At 54.1% G+C, this 16,777-nt stretch overlaps 1 protein-coding gene across 1 annotated transcript in view; it reads right to left on the bottom strand.

Moving 5' to 3' along the window:
- Nucleotides 1–16,555, bottom strand: part of LOC140399926 (5'-3' exonuclease PLD3-like) — a 43,516-nt gene extending 26,961 nt beyond the window's left edge. The window contains exons 1-3 of the mRNA XM_072489409.1: nt 16,220–16,555; nt 13,494–13,661; nt 12,123–12,263 (exon numbers count right to left, since the gene is read on the bottom strand). Coding sequence (XP_072345510.1) covers nt 12,123–12,263; nt 13,494–13,661; nt 16,220–16,273 — 363 coding nt within the window. The 5' untranslated portion in view covers nt 16,274–16,555. The remainder of the gene's footprint in view (nt 1–12,122; nt 12,264–13,493; nt 13,662–16,219) is intronic.
- Between the last annotated feature and the right edge of the window lie 222 nt (nt 16,556–16,777).

The following is a 16,777-nucleotide window of genomic DNA, read 5'->3' as shown; positions in this document are numbered from 1 at the left end:
GATAGGGAGGGCTGTAGGGGCTGGAGGAGGTTACAGAGATAGGGAGGGTTGTGGGGGCTGGAGGAGGTTACAGAGATAGGGAGGGTTGGAGGAGGTTACAGAGATAGGGAGGGTAGTCGGGGCTGGAGGAGGTTACAGAGTGATAGCGAGGTTTGATGGGGCTGGAGGAGGCTACAGAGATAGGGAGGGTTGTCGGGACTGGAGGAGTTTACAGAGATAGGGAGGGTTGTAGGGACTGAGGAGGTTACAGAGATAGGGAGGATTGTAGGGGCAGGAAGTGGTTACAGAGATAGGGATGGTTGTAGCAGCTGGAGGAGTTTACAGATATAGGGACGGTTGGAGGGAGCTGGAGGAGGTTACAGAGTGATAGCGAGGTTTGTAGGGGCTGGAGGAGGCTACAGAGATAGGGAGGGATGTCGGGACTGGAGGAGGTTACAGAGATAGGGAGGGTTGTCGGGGCTGGAGGAGGTTACAGAGATAGGGAGGGTTGTAGGGGCTGGAGGAGGTTACAGAGATAGGGAGGGTTGTAGGGGCTGGAGGAGGTTATAGCGATAGGGAGGGTTGTAGGGACTGGAGGAGGTTACAGAGATAGGGAGGGTTGTAGGGGCTGGAGGAGGTGACAGAGATAGGGAGGGTTGTAGCGGCTGGAGGAGGTGAGAGATAGGGAGGGTTGTAGGGCTGGAGGAGGTGACAGAGATAGGGAGCGTTGTAGGGACTGGAGGAGGCTACAGAGATAGGGAGGGTTGTAGGGGCTGGACGAGGTTACTGAGATAGGGAGGGTTGTAGGGGCTGGAGGAGGTTACAGAGATAGGGAGGGCTGTAGAGGCAGGACGAGGTGACAGAGATAGGGAAGGTTGTAGGGGCTGGAGGAGGTGAGAGATAGGGAGGGTTGTAGGGCTGGAGGAGGTGACAGAGATAGGGAGCGTTGTAGGGGCTGGAGGAGGTTACAGAGATAGGGAGGGCTGTAGAGGCAGGACGAGGTGACAGAGATAGGGAAGGTTGTAGGGGCTGGAGGAGGTGAGAGATAGGGAGGGTTGTAGGGCTGGAGGAGGTGACAGAGATAGGGAGCGTTGTAGGGACTGGAGGAGGCTACAGAGATAGGGAGGGTTGTAGGGGCTGGAGGAGGTTACTGAGATAGGGAGGGTTGTAGGGACTGGAGGAGGTGAGAGATAGGGAGGGTTGTAGGGCTGGAGGAGGTGACAGAGATAGGGAGCGTTGTAGGGGCTGGAGGAGGTTACAGAGATAGGGAGGGCTGTAGAGGCAGGACGAGGTGACAGAGATAGGGAAGGTTGTAGGGGCTGGAGGAGGTGAGAGATAGGGAGGGTTGTAGGGCTGGAGGAGGTGACAGAGATAGGGAGCGTTGTAGGGACTGGAGGAGGCTACAGAGATAGGGAGGGTTGTAGGGGCTGGAGGAGGTTACTGAGATAGGGAGGGTTGTAGGGACTGGAGGAGGTGAGAGATAGGGAGGGTTGTAGGGGCTGGAGGAGGTTACAGAGATAGGGAGGGTTGTAGGGGCGGGAGGAGGTTACAGAGATAGGGAGGGGTGTCTGGGCTGGAGGAGGTTACAGAGATAGGGAGGGTTGTATGGGCTGGAGGAGGTTAAAGAGATAGGGAGGGTTGTAGGGGCTGGAGAAGGTTACAGAGATAGGGAGGGTTGTAGGGGCTGGAAGAGGTTACAGACATATGGGGGTTGTAGGGGCTGGAGGAGGTTACAGAGATAGAGAGGGTTGTCGGGGCTGGAGGAGGTTACCGAGATAGGGAGGGTTGTCGGGGCTGGAGGAGGTTACAGAGATAGGGAGGGCTGTAGGGGCTGGAGGAGGTTACAGTGATAGGGAGGGTTGTGGGTCTGGAGGAGGTTACAGAGATAGGGAGCGTTGTGGGGGCTGGAGGAGGTTACAGAGATAGGGAGGGTTGGAGGAGGTTACAGAGATAGGGAGGGTTGGAGGGACTGGAGGAGGTTACAGATATATGGAGGGTTGGAGGGACTGGAGGAGTTTACAGATATATGGAGGGTTGGAGGCACTGGAGGAGGTTGCAGAGATAGGGAGGGTTGGAGGGACTGGAATAGGTTACAGAGATAGGGAGGGTTGTAGGGACTGGAGGAGGTTACAGAGATAGGGACGGTAGACGGGGCTGGAGGAGGTTACAGAGTGATAGCGAGGTTTGTAGGGGCTGGAGGAGGCTACAGAGATAGGGAGGGTTGTCGGGGCTGGAGGAGGTTACAGAGATAGGGAGGATTGTAGGGGCAGGAAGAGGTTACAGAGATAGGGATGGTTGTAGGTGCTGGAGGAGTTTACAGAGATAGGGACGGTTGTAGGGAGCTGGAGGAGGTTACAGAGATAGGGAGGGTTGGAGGGACTGGTGGCGGTTACGGAGAGAGGGAGGGTTGTAGGGGTTCGAGCAGAATACAGAGATAGGGAGGTTTGTAGGGGCTGGAGGAGGTTACAGAGATAGGGAGGGTTGTAGGGGCTGGAGGAGGTTACAGAGATAGGGAGGGTTGTAGGGACTGGAGGAGGTTACAGAGATAGGGAGGGTTGTCGGGGCTGGAGGCGGTTACAGAGATAGGGAGGGTTGTTGGGGCTGGAGGAGGTTACAGAGATAGGGAGGGTTGTAGGGACTGCAGGAGGTTGCAGAGATAGGGAGGGTTGTAGGGGCTGGAGGAGGTTACAGAGATAGGGAGGGTTGTAGGGGCTGGAGGTGGTTACAGAGACGGAGGGTTGTAGGGGCGGGAGGAGGTTACAGAGATAGGGAGGGGTGTCCGGGCTGGAGGAGGTTACAGAGATAGGGAGGGTTGTATGGGCTGGAGGAGGTTACAGAGATAGGGAGGGTTGTAGGGGCTGGAGAAGGTTACAGATAGGGAGGGTTGTCGGGGCTGGAGGAGGTTACAGAGATAGGGAGGGTTGTAGGGGCTGGAAGAGGTTACAGACATATGGGGGTTGTAGGGGCTGGAGGAAGTTACAGAGAAAGGGAGGGTTGGAGGGGCTGGAGGAGGTTACAGAGATAGGGGGGGTTGTAGGGGCTGGAGGAGGTTACAGAGATAGGGAGGGTTGGAGGGGCTGGAGGAGGTTACAGATAGGGAGGGTTGTCGGGGCTGGAGGAGGTTACAGAGATAGGGAGGGTTGTAGGGGCTGGAAGAGGTTACAGACATATGGGGGTTGTAGGGGCTGGAGGAAGTTACAGAGATAGGGAGGGTTGGAGGGGCTGGAGGAGGTTACAGAGATAGGGGGGTTGTAGGGGCTGGAGGAGGTTACAGAGATAGGGAGGGTTGGAGGGGCTGGAGGAGGTTACAGAGATAGGGGGGGGTGTAGGGGCTGGTGGAGGTTACAGAGATAGGGAGAGTTGTCGGGGCTGGAGGAGGTTACAGAGATAGGGAGGACTGTAGGGGATGGAGGAGGTTACAGAGATAGGGAGGGTTGTCAGGGCTGGAGGAGGTTACAGAGATAGGGAGGGTTGTAGGGACTGGAGGAGGTTACAGAGATAGGGAGGGTTGTAGGGGCTGGAGGAGGTTACAGAGATAGGGAGGGTTGTAGGGGCTGGAGGAGGTTACAGAGATAGGGAGGGTTGTAGGGGCTGGAGAAGGTTACAGAGATAGGGAGGGTTGTAGGGGCTGGAAGAGGTTACAGACATATGGGGGTTGTAGGGGCTGGAGGAGGTTACAGAGATAGGGAGGGTTGGAGGGGCTGGAGGAGGTTACAGAGATAGGGGGGTTGTAGGGGCTGGAGGAGGTTACAGAGATAGGGAGGGTTGGAGGAGGTTACAGAGATAGGGGGGGGTTGTAGGGGCTGGTGGAGGTTACAGAGATAGGGAGGGTTGTCGGGGCTGGAGGAGGTTACAGAGATAGGGAGGACTGTAGGGGATGGAGGAGGTTACAGAGATAGGGAGGGTTGTCAGGGCTGGAGGAGGCTACAGAGATAGGGAGGGCTGTAGGGGCTGGAGGAGGTTACAGAGATAGGGAGGGTTGTATGGGCTGGAGGAGGTTACAGAGATAGGGAGGGTTGTAGGGGCTGGAGAAGGTTACAGAGATAGGGAGGGTTGTAGGGGCTGGAAGAGGTTACAGACATATGGGGGTTGTAGGGGCTGGAGGAGGTTACAGAGATAGGGAGGGTTGGAGGGGCTGGAGGAGGTTACAGAGATAGGGGGGGTTGTAGGGGCTGGAGGAGGTTACAGAGATAGGGAGGGTTGGAGGGGCTGGAGGAGGTTACAGAGATAGGGGGGGTTGTAGGGGCTGGTGGAGGTTACAGAGATAGGGAGGGTTGTCGGGGCTGGAGGAGGTTACAGAGATAGGGAGGACTGTAGGGGATGGAGGAGGTTACAGAGATAGGGAGGGTTGTCAGGGCTGGAGGAGGTTACAGAGATAGGGAGGGCTGTAGGGGCTGGAGGAGGTTACAGAGATAGGGAGGGTTGTGGGGGCTGAAGGAGGTTACAGAGATAGGGAGGGTTGGAGGAGGTTACAGAGATAGGGAGGGTAGTCGTGGCTGGAGGAGGTTACAGAGTGATAGCGAGGTTTGATGGGGCTGGAGGAGGCTACAGAGATAGGGAGGGTTGTCGGGACTGGAGGAGGTTACAGAGATAGGGAGGGTTGTAGGGACTGGAGGAGGTTACAGAGATAGGGAGGATTGTAGGGGCAGGAAGTGGTTACAGAGATAGGGATGGTTGTAGGGGCTGGAGGAGTTTACAGATATAGGGACGGTTGGAGGGGCTGGAGGAGGTTACAGAGATAGGGGGGGTTGTAGGGGCTGGTGGAGGTTACAGAGATAGGGAGGGTTGTCGGGGCTGGAGGAGGTTACAGAGATAGGGAGGACTGTAGGGGATGGAGGAGGTTACAGAGATAGGGAGGGTTGTCAGGGCTGGAGGAGGTTACAGAGATAGGGAGGGCTGGAGGAGGTTACAGAGATAGGGAGGGTTGTGGGGGCTGAAGGAGGTTACAGAGACAGGGAGGGTTGGAGGAGGTTACAGAGATAGGGAGGGTAGTCGTGGCTGGAGGAGGTTACAGAGTGATAGCGAGGTTTGATGGGGCTGGAGGAGGCTACAGAGATAGGGAGGGTTGTCGGGACTGGAGGAGGTTACAGAGATAGGGAGGATTGTAGGGCTGGAGGAGGCTACAGAGATAGGGAGGGTTGTCGGGGCTGGAGGAGGTTACAGAGATAGGGAGGGTTGTAGGGGTTCGAGCAGAATACAGAGATAGGGAGGTTTGTAGGGGCTGGAGGAGGTTACAGAGATAGGGAGGGTTGTAGGGGCTGGAGGAGGTTACAGAGATAGGGAGGGTTGTAGGGGCTGGAGGAGGTTACAGAGATAGGGAGGGTTGTAGAGGCAGGAGGAGGTTACAGAGATAGGGAGGATTGTAGGGCTGGAGGAGGTTACAGAGATAGGGAGGGTTGGAGGAGGTTACAGAGATAGGGGGGGTTGTAGGGGCTGGTGGAGGTTACAGAGATAGGGAGGGTTGTCGGGGCTGGAGGAGGTTACAGAGATAGGGAGGACTGTAGGGGATGGAGGAGGTTACAGAGATAGGGAGGTTTGTCAGGGCTGGAGGAGGCTACAGAGATAGGGAGGGCTGTAGGGGCTGGAGGAGGTTACAGAGATAAGGGAGGGTTGTATGGGCTGGAGGAGGTTACAGAGATAGGGAGGGTTGTAGGGGCTGGAGGAGGTTACAGAGATAGGGAGGGTTGTAGGGGCTGGAGGAGGTTACAGAGATAGGGAGGGTTGTAGAGGCAGGAGGAGGTTACAGAGATAGGGAGGATTGTAGGGCTGGAGGAGGTTACAGAGATAGGGAGGGTTGGAGGAGGTTACAGAGATAGGGGGGGTTGTAGGGGCTGGTGGAGGTTACAGAGATAGGGAGGGTTGTCGGGGCTGGAGGAGGTTACAGAGATAGGGAGGACTGTAGGGGATGGAGGAGGTTACAGAGATCGGGAGGTTTGTCAGGGCTGGAGGAGGCTACAGAGATAGGGAGGGCTGTAGGGGCTGGAGGAGGTTACAGAGATAGGGAGGGTTGTATGGGCTGGAGGAGGTTACAGAGATAGGGAGGGTTGTAGGGGCTGGAGAAGGTTACAGAGATAGGGAGGGTTGTAGGGGCTGGAAGAGGTTACAGACATATGGGGGTTGTAGGGGCTGGAGGTGGTTACAGAGATAGGGTGGGTTGGAGGGGCTGGAGGAGGTTACAGAGATCGGGGGGGTTGTAGGGGCTGGAGGAGGTTACAGAGATAGGGAGGGTTGGAGGGGCTGGAGGAGGTTACAGAGATAGGGGGGGTTGTAGGGGCTGGTGGAGGTTACAGAGATAGGGAGGGTTGTCGGGGCTGGAGGAGGTTACAGAGATAGGGAGGACTGTAGGGGATGGAGGAGGTTACAGAGATAGGGAGGGTTGTCAGGGCTGGAGGAGGTTACAGAGATAGGGAGGGCTGGAGGAGGTTACAGAGATAGGGAGGGTTGTGGGGGCTGAAGGAGGTTACAGAGATAGGGAGGGTTGGAGGAGGTTACAGAGATAGGGAGGGTAGTCGTGGCTGGAGGAGGTTACAGAGTGATAGCGAGGTTTGATGGGGCTGGAGGAGGCTACAGAGATAGGGAGGGTTGTCGGGACTGGAGGAGGTTACAGAGATAGGGAGGATTGTAGGGGCAGGAAGTGGTTACAGAGATAGGGATGGTTGTAGGGGCTGGAGGAGTTTACAGATATAGGGACGGTTGGAGGGAGCTGGAGGAGGTTACAGAGTGATAGCGAGGTTTGTAGGGGCTGGAGGAGGCTACAGAGATAGGGAGGGTTGTCGGGACTGGAGGAGGTTACAGAGATAGGGAGGGTTGTCGGGGCTGGAGGAGGTTACAGAGATAGGGAGGGTTGTAGGGGTTCGAGCAGAATACAGAGATAGGGAGGTTTGTAGGGGCTGGAGGAGGTTACAGAGATAGGGAGGGTTGTAGGGGCTGGAGGAGGTTACAGAGATAGGGAGGGTTGTAGGGGCTGGAGGAGGTTACAGAGATAGGGAGGGTTGTAGAGGCAGGAGGAGGTTACAGAGATAGGGAGGATTGTAGGGCTGGAGGAGGTTACAGAGATAGGGAGGGTTGTCAGGGCTGGAGGAGGTTACAGAGATAGGGAGGGTTGTCGGGGGCTGGAGGAGGTTACACCGATAGGGAGGGTTGTAGGGCTGGTGGAAGTTACAGAGATAGGGAGGGTTGTAGGACTGGAGGAGGTTACAGAGATAGGGAGGGTTGTCAGGGCTGGAGGAGGTTACAGAGATAGGGAGGATTGTAGGGGCTGGAGGAGGTTACAGAGATAGGGAGGGTTGTAGGGGCTGGAGGAGGTTACAGCGATAGGGAGGGTTGTAGGGACTGGAGAAGGTTACAGAGATAGGGAGGGTTGTAGGGGCTGGAGGAGGTGACAGAGATAGGGAGGGTGGTAGGGGCTGGAGGAGGTGAGAGATAAGGAGGGTTGTAGGGCTGGAGGAGGTGACAGAGATAGGGAGCGTTGTAGGGACTGGAGGAGGCTACTGAGATAGGGAGGGCTGTAGGGACTGGAGGAGGTGAGAGATAGGGAGGGTTGAAGGGGCTGGAGGAGGTTACAGAGATAGGGAGGGTTGTAGGGGCTGGAGGAGGTTACAGAGATAGGGAGGGCTGTAGAGGCAGGAGGAGGTTACAGAGATAGGGAGGATTGTAGGGCTGGAGGAGGTTACAGAGATAGGGAGGGTTGTCAGGGCTGGAGGAGGTTACAGAGATAGGGAGGGTTGTAGGGGCTGGAGGAGGTTACAGAGATAGGGAGGGTTGTAGGAGCTGGAGGAGGTTACAGAGATAGGGAGGGTTGTAGAGGCAGGAGGAGGTTACAGAGATAGGGAGGGTTCTCAGGGCTGGAGGAGGTTACAGAGATAGGGAGGGTTGAAGGGGCTGGAGGAGGTTACAGAGATAGGGAGGGTTGTAGGGGCTGGAGGAGGTTACAGAGATAGGGAGGGCTGTAGAGGCAGGAGGAGGTTACAGAGATAGGGAGGATTGTAGGGCTGGAGGAGGTTACAGAGATAGGGAGGGTTGTCAGGGCTGGAGGAGGTTACAGAGATAGGGAGGGTTGTAGGGGCTGGAGGAGGTTACAGAGATAGGGAGGGTTGTAGGAGCTGGAGGAGGTTACAGAGATAGGGAGGGTTGTAGAGGCAGGAGGAGGTTACAGAGATAGGGAGGGTTCTCAGGGCTGGAGGAGGTTACAGAGATAGGGAGGGTTGTCGGGGGCTGGAGGAGGTTACACCGATAGGAAGGGTTGTCGGGCTGGTGGAAGTTACAGAGATAGGGAGGGTTGTAGGACTGGAGGAGGTTACAGAGATAGGGAAGGTTGTAGGGGCTGGAGGAGGTGAGAGATAGGGAGGGTTGTAGTGCTGGAGGAGGTGACAGAGATAGGGAGCGTTGTAGGGACTGGAGGAGGCTACAGAGATAGGGAGGGTTGTAGGGGCTGGAGGAGGTTACTGAGATAGGGAGGGTTGTAGGGACTGGAGGAGGTGAGAGATAGGGAGGGTTGTAGGGGCTGGAGGAGGTTACAGAGAAAGGGAGGGTTGTAGGGGCGGGAGGAGGTTACAGAGATAGGGAGGGGTGTCCGGGCTGGAGGAGGTTACAGAGATAGGGAGGGTTGTATGGGCTGGAGGAGGTTACAGAGATAGGGTGGGTTGTAGGGGCTGGAGAAGGTTACAGAGATAGGGAGGGTTGTGGGCGCTGGAAGAGGTTACAGACATATGGGGGTTGTAGGGGCTGGAGGTGGTTACAGAGATAGGGAGGGTTGGAGGAGGTTACAGAGATAGGGAGGGTTGGAGGAGGTTACAGAGATAGGGGGGTTTGTAGGGGCTGGAGGAGGTTACAGAGATAGAGAGGGTTGTTGGGGCTGGAGGAGGTTACCGAGATAGGGAGGGTTGTCGGGGCTGGAGGAGGTTACAGAGATAGGGAGGGCTGTAGGGGATGGAGGAGGTTACAGAGATAGAGAGGGTTGTCAGGGCTGGAGGAGGTTACCGAGATAGGGAGGGTTGTCGGGGCTGGAGGAGGTTACAGAGATAGGGAGGGCTGTAGGGGCTGGAGGAGGTTACAGAGATAGGGAGGGTTGTGGGTCTGGAGGAGGTTACAGAGATAGGGAGGGTTGTGGGGGCTGGAGGAGGTTACAGAGATAGGGAGGGTTGGAGGAGGTTACAGAGATAGGGAGGGTTGGAGGGACTGGAGGAGGTTACAGATATATGGAGGGTTGGAGGGACTGGAGGAGGTTACAGATATATGGAGGGTTGGAGGGACTGGAGGAGGTTGCAGAGATAGGGAGGGTTGGAGGGACTGGAATAGGTTACAGAGATAGGGAGGGTTGTAGGGACTGGAGGAGGTTACAGAGATAGGGACGGTAGTCGGGGCTGGAGGAGGTTACAGAGTGATAGCGAGGTTTGTAGGGGCTGGAGGAGGCTACAGAGATAGGGAGGGTTGTCGGGGCTGGAGGAGGTTACAGAGATAGGGAGGATTGTAGGGGCAGGAAGAGGTTACAGAGATAGGGATGGTTGTAGGTGCTGGAGGAGTTTACAGAGATAGGGACGGTTGTAGGGAGCTGGAGGAGGTTACAGAGATAGGGAGGGTTGGAGGGACTGGTGGCGGTTACGGAGAGAGGGAGGGTTGTAGGGGTTCGAGCAGAATACAGAGATAGGGAGGTTTGTAGGGGCTGGAGGAGGTTACAGAGATAGGGAGGGTTGTAGGGGCTGGAGGAGGTTACAGAGATAGGGAGGGTTGTAGGGGCTGGAGGAGGTTACAGAGATAGGGAGGGTTGTAGAGGCAGGAGGAGGTTACAGAGATAGGGAGGGTTGTAGGGGCTGGAGGAGGTTACAGAGATAGGGAGGGTTGTAGGGGCTGGAGGAGGTTACAGAGATAGTGAGGGTTGTAGGGGCTGGAGGAGGTTACAGAGATAGGGAGGGTTGTGGGGCTGGAGGAGGTGACAGATAGGGAGGGTTGTAGGGGCTGGAGGAGGTTACAGAGATAGGGAGGGTTGTAGGGCTGGAGGAGGTTACAGAGATAGGGAGGGCTGTAGGGGATGGAGGAGGTTACAGAGATAGGGAGGGTTGTCGGGGCTGGACGAGGTTACAGAGATAGGGAGGGCTGTAGGGGCTGGAGGAGGTTACAGAGATAGGGAGGGTTGTGGGGGCTGGAGGAGGTTACAGAGATAGGGAGGGTTGGAGGAGGTTACAGAGATAGGGAGGGTTGGAGGGACTGCAGGAGGCAACAGATATATGGAGGGTTGGAGGGACTGGAGGAGGTTACAGATATATGGAGGGTTGGAGGGACTAGAGGAGGTTGCAGAGATAGGGAGGGTTGGAGGGACTGGAATAGGTTACAGAGATAGGGAGGGTTGGAGGGACTGGAGGAGGTTACAGAGATAGGGATGGTAGTCGGGGCTGGAGGAGGTTACAGAGTGATAGCGAGGTTTGTAGGGGCTGGAGGAGGCTCAGAGATAGGGAGGGTTGTCGGGACTGGAGGAGGTTACAGAGATAGGGAGGGTTGTAGGGGCTGGAGGAGGTTACAGAGATAGGGAGGATTGTAGGGGCTGGAGAAGGTTACAGAGATAGGGAGGGTTGTAGGGGCTGGAGGAGGTTACAGCGATAGGGAGGGTTGTAGGGACTGGAGGAGGTTACAGAGATAGGGAGGGTTGTAGGGGCTGGAGGAGGTGAGAGATAGGGAGGGTTGTTGGGGCTGGAGGAGGTTACAGAGATAGGGAGGGTTGTAGGGCTGGAGGAGGTTGCAGAGATAGGGAGGGTTGTAGGGGCTGGAGGAGGTTACAGAGTTAGGGGAGGGTTGTAGGTGCTGGAGGAGGTTACAGAGATCGGGAGGGTTGTTGGGGCTGGAAGAGGTTACAGAGATAGGGAGGGCTGTAGGGGCTGGAGGAGGTTACAGAGATAGGGAGGGTTGTAGGGGCTGGAGGAGGTTACAGAGATAGGGAGGGTTGTTGGGGCTGGAAGAGGTTACAGAGATCGGGAGGGTTGTTGGGGCTGGAGGAGATTACAGAGATCGGTAGGGTTGTTGGGGCTGGAGGAGGTTACAGAGATAGGGAGGGTTGTAGGGCTGGAGGAGGTTACAGAGATAGGGCGGGGTGTAGGGGATTGGAGGAGGTTACAGAGATAGGGAGGGTTGTTGGGGCTGGAGGCGGTTACAGAGATAGGGAGGGTTGTAGGGGCTGGAGGAGGTGACTGATAGGGAGGGTCGGAGGAGGTGACAAATTAATTTTCAATCCAGATTTTATGAATTGAAAGCTGGTGGGGTGTAGGGGATTGGAGGAGGTTACAGAGATAGGGAGGGTTGTAGGGGCTGGAGGAGGTTACAGAGATAGGGAGGGTTGTAGGGGGTTGGAGGAGGTGACTGATAGGGAGGGTTGTAGGGGCTGGAGGAGGTTACAGAGATAGGGAGGGTTGTAGGGGGCTGGAGGAGGTTACAGAGATAGGGTGGGTTGTAGGGGGTTGGAGGAGGTGACTGATAGGGAGGGTTGTAGGGGCTGGAGGAGGTTACAGAGATAGGGAGGGTTGTAGGGGGCTGGAGGAGGTTACAGAGATAGGGAGGGTTGTAGGGGCTGGAGGGGGTTACAGAGATAGGGAGGGTTGTAGGGACTGGAGGAGGTTACAGAGATAGGGAGGGTTGTCGGGGCTGGAGGAGGATACAGAGATAGGGAGGGTTGTAGGGGGCTGGAGGAGGTTACAGAGATAGGGAGGGTTGTAGGGGCTGGAGGGGGTTACAGAGATAGGGAGGGTTGTAGGGGGCTGGAGGAGGTTACAGAGATAGGGAGGGTTGTAGGGGGCTGGAGGAGGTTACAGAGATAGGGAGGGTTGTAGGGGGCTGGAGGAGGTTACAGAGATAGGGAGGGTCGGAGGAGGTGACAAATTAATTTTCAATCCAGATTTTATGAATTGAAAGCTGGTGGGATTTGAACCCGTGCCCCCAGAGAGAAAGCCTGGGGCCTCTCGACTGCCGGCCCAGTGACAGTCCCACTACCACCACCTCCCCGTGTTATTGATCTCTGGATCATTGATAAAGCCGTATTTATTGTGAAACAGCCGTTTCCGCGAGGCCCCAGTATTGACATGTTCCCATACCAAGCACTGCCCCGAGGACCCTCTAGCCCAGTGCCGGCCCCTCCTGTCCCTGACCGTTGTAATACTCACCTTCACCACGGGAGGGGGTACGGAGCTCCTGGGAGTCTCCTCGTCCTCAGTCTCCTCGTCCTCCTCCTGTTCCTCCTCCAATTGTGAAGGAGGCTTTGCTGCCATCTTGTGCAGAATGACCTGAACAGGCCTCACAGCAACCTGAGGAAACGGCAAGATTCTCAGCCTCCAGGGACAGTGATTCCATTCAGCCCCTCCGACAGTGCAGCACTCCCTCAGTACTGACCCTCTGACAGTGCAGCACTCCCTCAGTACTGACCCTCTGACAGTGCAGCACTCCCTCAGTACTGATCCTCTGACAGGGCAGCACTCCCTCAGTACTGACCCTCTGGCAGTGCAGCACTCCCTCAGTACTGACCCTCTGACAGTGCAGCACTCCCTCAGTACTGATCCTCTGACAGCACAGCACTCCCTCAGTACTGACCCTCTGACAGTGCAGCACTCCCTCAGTACTGACCCTCTGACAGTGCAGCACTCCCTCAGTACTGACCCTCTGACAGTGCAGCACTCCCTCAGTACTGACCCTCTGACAGTGCCGCACTCCCTCAGTACTGACCCTCTGACAGTGCGGCGCTCCCTCAGTACTGACCCTCTGACAGTGCGGCACTCCCTCAGTACTGACCCTCTGACAGTGCGGCACTCCCTCAGTACAGACCCTCTGACAGTGCGGCACCCCCTCAGTACTGACCCTCTGACAGTGCGGCACTCCCTCAGTACTGACCCTCTGACAGTGCAGCACTCCCTCAGTACTGACCCTCTGACAGTGCGGCACTCCCTCAGTACTGACCCTCTGACAGTGCAGCACTCCCTCAGTACTGACCCTCTGACAGTGCAGCACTCCCTCAGTACCGACCCTCTGACAGTGCGGCACTCCCTCAGTACTGACCCTCTGACAGTGCAGCATTCCCTCAGTACTGACCCTCTGACAGTGCAGCATTCCCTCAGTACTGACCCTCTGACAGTGCAGCGCTCCCTCAGTACTAACCCTCCGCCCAATCGCGTGCCCCGATTCCGGCTTCGGCTGACCGAGAATTCCGCCCTTGATATTTCTCAACCCTCTCCCCCCCCGCCCCCCATTTCGCTTCCAACACCCTTTTCGCTGTGGTGGCATGGGGGCGCTGTTGTGGGCGCGAATTGTAAAACATATTTCCGTATCCAATCTCCACACGTTCATCGCTTCATTTGGGAATATCTCACACCTCTCTGGAGATGGGAACAGTTCTGAAGAATTGCCTGCGGACTGGGTGTGTTTAACCCCCCCCCCCAACCTTGTAAGGTGCACTTTTGCAACGGGTTCAGTGGACCGGAGGACTGGGGGGTGGGATTGTAGATTCGATGGACTCCCCTCTTTTCCCACCCTCCCCCACTCACCTCCTCCTCTTGCTCCTCTGCCTTAATTTCCTCGGGCCCTCTGCTCCTCAGATGCCTGGCGCTCCCTCGGATGGGGTTCCTGGGGGTCAGAAGGAGCAACCCCTTAGACGGGGCATCTGGCTGCGCCTCTGCTTCGGGGTCCGTGTCCTCCTGCTCCAGATCCAGAACCTGTGGACGCCACCGTCAAACACAGCAAATGAAGAGCAATTTATAAACAAAACCTACCAACACTTGGCAAGACACTGCACGTTTAAAAACAGCACTTTAAAAAAAATGTTCCCCCCCCCCAATGAAGGGGCAATTTAGCGCGGCCAATCCACCTAACCCTGCACATCTTTGGGTTGTGGGGGCGAGACCCACGCAGACACGGGGAGAATGTGCAAACTCCACGCGGACAGTGACCCAGAGCCGGGATCGAACCCGGGAGCTCAGCGCCTTGAGTAAAACAGCAAATTAATCATCATAGAATTTACAGTGCGGAAGGAGGCCATTCGGCCCATCGAGTCTGCACCGGCTCTTGGAAAGAGCACCCTACCCAAGGTCAACACCTCCACCCTATCCCCATAACCCAGCAACCCCACCCAACACTCAGGGCAATTTTGGACACTAAGGGACAATTTATCATGGCCAATCCACCGAACCCGCACATCTTTGGACTTGTGGGAGGAAACCGGAGCACCCGGAGGAAACCCACGCACACACGGGGAGGACGTGCAGACTCCGCACAGACAGTGACCCAAGCCGGGAATCGAACCTGGTCCCTGGAGCTGTGAAGCAATTGTGCTATCCACAATGCTAATAAACGTGCACTGCCAAAATCTGGCTCTTTTTTTTTTTTGCAAAATTTTAATTTGCCTTCTTATTGTTTTGCCAGAAGGGGTAAACATTTAAATGCACATATTTGTTTCCTTTGCCAAAGGGGCACACTTTTTTTTTTATAAACGCCTTCCTTTAATCTCACTTTTACATTTGTTCTGCAGAAGGAATGAATCGTTTTAATTTTTGGTTTCTGAAGTTTTGCAAATGGAGGAAGAGTTTGTTCTCAGTTTCTGTCAAGGAAAATGGAGGCAAACCGTTTAATTCTCATTTTTTAATCTTGTTCAAAAAAGGATGTGGAGGCTTTGGAGTGGGTGCAGAGGGGGTTTACCAGGAGGTTGCCTGGTATGGAGGGTGCTAGCTACGCGGAGGGGGCTAAATAGACTCGGACTGTTTTCATTAGAACGACAAAGGTTGAGGGGTGAGAGGTCCACAAGATTATGAGGGGCATGGATAGAGTGGATGGGCAGTACTCTTTCCCAGGGTGGAGGGGTCAGTCACCAGGGGGCAGAGGTTTAAGGTCCGTGGGGCACAGTTTAGAGGAGATGTGCGAGGCAGGTTTTTTACGCAGAGGGTGGTGAGGGCCTGGAATGCGTGGTCAGGGGAGGCTGTGGAAGCAGATACATTAACAGCGTTCAAAAGGCATCTTGACAAACGCATGGATAGGACGGGGATAGAGGGATACGGCACAAGGAAGTGCCGAGGGTTTTGGCAAAGGTTGGTATGACCAGTACAGGCTTGGAGGGCCGAAGGGCCTGTTCCTGTGCTGTACTGTTCTTTGATAAAACATTTAATTCTCAATCTTATATTTTTCAAAGAAGGATAAAGCATTTAATTCTCAATTTTATACTTTCAAAAAAACATTTAATTCTCAATTTTTCAAAAAAGGATAAAACATTTAATTCTCAATTTTATACTTTCAAAAAAACATTTAATTCTCAATCTTATATTTTTAAAATAACATTTAATTCTCAATCTTATATTTTTAAAATAACATTTAACTCTTAATCTTATATTTTTCAAATTAAAAAAAAATTCTCATGCTTATTTTTTCAAAAAAGTATAAAGCATTTAATTCTCAATTTCATACTTTTCAAAAAAAACATTTAATTCCCATTATAGTTTTCAAAAAAGCACAAAACATTTTATTTAATTCTCATTCTGATCAAAAGGGGTGGGGGGGGGGGGGAGAGAACCATTTTAATTCTCCTTTTGTAAAACAAAAAACTTTTTGAAACTTTAGTTGAAGTTTTGTTTTGGCGCCAAAAAGCGACCAGAAATTGATCAGTGTGAAACACCCAGCGTTGTAATTCTGTCTGCCACTTCCGGGATCCTTCAGTTTCAAATATTTTACACCTCATTTCTTCCTAATGTTGGAAGTGCAGTGATGTGAACTCGCCCCCACCCAGAGTTACCCAGTGGGTGGGAGTGGGGTTGAATTGCAAATTGTGTCTTAATAAAAAAAACTAATTGGGGTGTGCATTGATCAGGGGTGAAGTGTTCAGACAAAAAGTTACACTGAAAACTTGCTAATGCTAGCCAGGATTGTAACTGTGCAGCTGGACGAGGGATTGAAATGAAACACTTAAGTTACTGGTAGGGGGGCTACATTTCAACCCCCTGTTTAATATCTGAAATGCAAAGGTTGCCTTTGATGGAGTGGGTGAGGGACTACACTCACCAACTGTTACATGGACAGGGAATTGGGCTCAAATAGCAACTAAGGCCCCTGGTTACGAGTTCAGTTCACCCCCTGTCAATACAACAGTTTGATCCATGGGTGCACTACGCAGTGACAGCAGGTAAACTCCCTCTGGATTTGCAACACTTCAGACAAACCTTGAGGATTCAACTCTCTAACAATTGCACATTCCGTTCCAGTTGCAAACACACATTAAGTTCTCCCATACCTGAGCCTTGGTCCGTCTCGATCTCCTGCGGGGTTCCAAGTTCTTCTTCGGCATTGCAACAAAGTCTAAAAATCGAGACTGAAAACAACCAGGAGATAGAGGGAAAAAAACGAGCTGCAAAACTTTTTTTTTAAAGTTGCAACTTTTTAAACCCAACTTTTTTGGGGAGTTTGCAATTTCTCTGGATTAATTAAGAAACGATTTGAGGCGAGGGTGCAGATCGCCTCTTTAATAAGAAACTTTTTTTTTTAACCTCTCCCGCCCCACACAGTTAAAATGTCAACCCGACTAAGCAGCCTGAGTTTCGAATTCAAACAGTTGTCAACTAAAGCGGGGTTTGTTTTTTGCTCCCTGTCCTGTTGAGGGATCATGAGGCTGCCCTCCAGTGGCAGCTCAGGGTTTTACATCTGTCTAATTGTCCCATGCTCGATTGGGATTTCCACACCCTTGCAAGGTTTCAACTACACTCATCATACCCCCAACTACACTAAACAGTGTAGAGGGAGCTTTACTCTGTATCTAACCCTGTGCTGTACCTGTCCTGGGAGTGTTTGATGG

This window comes from Scyliorhinus torazame, chromosome 24 (genome assembly GCF_047496885.1).
Source record: "Scyliorhinus torazame isolate Kashiwa2021f chromosome 24, sScyTor2.1, whole genome shotgun sequence".
Classification (NCBI taxonomy): Eukaryota; Metazoa; Chordata; class Chondrichthyes; order Carcharhiniformes; family Scyliorhinidae; genus Scyliorhinus; species Scyliorhinus torazame.
Note: the sequence above shows the minus strand (reverse complement) of the source record. Positions and strands in the feature narration are given on the sequence as shown.